The 2,583-nt window shown below is 49.5% G+C and overlaps 1 protein-coding gene across 1 annotated transcript in view; it reads right to left on the bottom strand.

Annotated features, from left to right (window-relative positions):
* The window catches only part of LOC132001620 (proproteinase E), a 5,957-nt gene extending 4,634 nt beyond the window's left edge, over positions 1-1,323 (bottom strand). The window contains exons 1-2 of the mRNA XM_059376344.1: positions 1,284-1,323; positions 130-215 (exon numbers count right to left, since the gene is read on the bottom strand). Coding sequence (XP_059232327.1) covers positions 130-215; positions 1,284-1,323 — 126 coding nt within the window. The remainder of the gene's footprint in view (positions 1-129; positions 216-1,283) is intronic.
* Between the last annotated feature and the right edge of the window lie 1,260 nt (positions 1,324-2,583).

The raw sequence follows: 2,583 nt of genomic DNA, 5'->3' as shown, positions 1-2,583 counted from the left end.
AGAGTCTCCTGGTCTTGAAGCTAGAGAGGATACTGGAAGTGAAGCAGTGGGGCCAAGACTGAATGCCTTGCAGTCAGAAGAGAGTGCAGAGCCCATGGGGAGAAACAATGCCACCCATATTGCTCTTACCTGCCAAGGCCAGCTGTAGGGGACCGCATCCTCACCATTGACAACGCGGGCGGAGGGCTGGTAGGAAGGTCGGCCACAGCCCGAGGCTGGAAGGGAGAGAGGAGACATCAATCAACCAGAGAGTCCCACAAAACTAAGAAGAGGCCTGGGTCCCAGTTTCAGATGCACCACACACTGGCTGAACCCAGCGTGAGCTCTTTCCCCTCTGTGGACCTCTGCAGCCATGTATGCACAGTGAACATTTGGACTAGAGCAGGGGTTTCTAGAGTACCACGAGGCTAGAATAGATATGTGACCTCCTTCCATGGCAGGATTGAAGGGCCTAGTGCACTTAGAACAGTGCCTGGTGCCCAGAGAGCCCTTGCGACAGGATAGCTAATTGTCATGAGAAGTGGTGGCTTTGGAATAAGATTGCCTGGATTCAAAATACAGCTCTGCCCCTACTTCTAGCCTGGGCTACTTCTCTAAGGGTCAGTTTCTCCGTCTGTAAAATGGGGATAATAATAGTACTGATCTCATGGACATGTTACAAGAGATAATACAAGAAAAAATCTTTAGCATTCCCTGGCATATAGTAAGCACTCTTACATAACAAGGAATAACGTAAGAAAATGATTGTAAGAGTTATAGGGTTACAAGAGATAATATAAGAAAAAATCTTTAGCATTCCCTGACATGAAGTAAGCACTCAATAAACGTTATCTATTACTGTTACTGTCAGTCAAGAGAGGCTGCTTGGAGGAGGTGGCCCTGAGCTGGAATATAATATGGTGGAGAGACTAGGAAAAGGCTAGACCACATGATTTGGAGTGGGGAAGAGCAGGGAGAGGAGCATTAGAGGGTTAAGCAGAGGAACAGATATTCCAACCCAGTCTAACCACAAAGCCCAGTAAAAAAGACACTAGTCTTTCTTTACTGCCCCCAACAAGGAGTCCCACCACAGTGTTTTGGTTAGCCCAGTCTTTCTCCTGAGCTGTTCCGTCCACTGCTCCCCCTCCATTGTCCTGCCCCAGCACCAAGCTGAGCCCCCACAATCATGCCCAGGTGCAAACTGAGATCCCCTCCTGTGGACCCAGGTGTTGGGTTCATGGCACTCAGGGTAGGTGACAGATTTCAAGGCTCCTGGCCCTGTGCAGCACAGGCTGGGGTCTTACCAAAGGCCACAAATAGGAGGGAACTCAGCAGCCGGAGCATCGTGATTTTTGAGACGATAGAAAAGACACACATAACCTGGGGCTCTAATATAGAGCAGAAAGCAGATGGAGGGGGGCCGATTGGGCCCCATTCCCAGAACAGATGGTGGAACGCCAGCTCTCTCATAGTCAAGGCCATGGCCCCCACCTGCTGCACCTGGGAGAGTGACAGCCAACAGCAAGACCCAAGGTCCCTCCAACCTGTGGCTACACAGGTGGCACTGAATGGCTAGCTGATAACAGGGGAGGGGGAAGGTAATTTTTCATGAAAGCAAGCCAGCCTCTTCCAGGAGAGAACATGGGCTCTGGAACTGGTCGGACCTGGCTTCCGATCCTAACTCTGCCACCTCCAGGCTCCTCATCCTTGGGGACATGGCTTATCCTCTCCAGACCTGTTTTCTCCTAAGTCAGGACCCATATTAGTATCCACCTCCAAAAAAAATGTGTTGAGTGCTTTCTCCGTATCAGAATGTTCTAGGGAAAAGAGCCATGAACAGGACATGGTCCCAGTTCCCCCTAGAGCTTGAGTCTGGTAGAGGAGACAATGACATATCAGCAAAAGTAAAGGTCATATCTAATTGTGGTGCTGGGTGTTCCGAGGAGAATGAAATGCGGGGGGCTGGCGTGGGAATGGGGTAACACATGTAGGTGGGGGACCACCGAGAGAGAAGTTCTGGCTGAGGGGGTATTGTCTGATCTACTCTTAATGGGTAAGTAAAAGTCAGTGGTGGGAATCCCTAAAGGAAAAGCATTCCAGGTAGGGAGGACAGAAGTGTCCGGGTCTGGAGGCCGGAATGGTCAAGGAGAGGGAGGTCAGTATGGAGGAGGCAGAGCAGAGAAAGTGGAGTGGTAAGGGATGAGGTCAAAGAAGAAACAATTCCTAAAGCTGAATTCTCAGGTGACCTGGCACTTCCACTCCCAGGTAGAGACCCCAGAGAAAATCCTGCACATGTGCCCCCGGAAATGTATGCAAGAGTGTTCCCAGCCCTGACTTCAACCCTCAATAGGATAATCCTAGAAACAACTCCAATGTTTATCACGGTGAATGGATGAATATATGAGGGACAGTTGCAGGATGGAATATTAGTCAGTAGTCAAAAAGAACGAATCGCAGCAACATGCCACCATGCAGACAATTTCTAGGAATATCTATTAAGAAGAAAAAAAATATAGTTCCAGGAGGTTAAATGCTATTTAATACCCCCATTACGGGGGCACCTGGGTGGCTCAGTGGGTTAAAGCCTCTGCTTTCTGCTCAGGT

The sequence above is a fragment of the Mustela nigripes genome, chromosome 14, assembly GCF_022355385.1.
Source record: "Mustela nigripes isolate SB6536 chromosome 14, MUSNIG.SB6536, whole genome shotgun sequence".
NCBI classification, from domain to species: domain Eukaryota; kingdom Metazoa; phylum Chordata; class Mammalia; order Carnivora; family Mustelidae; genus Mustela; species Mustela nigripes.
The sequence above is the reverse complement of the archived record's forward strand: the minus strand, read 5'-3'. Positions and strand labels throughout refer to the sequence as shown.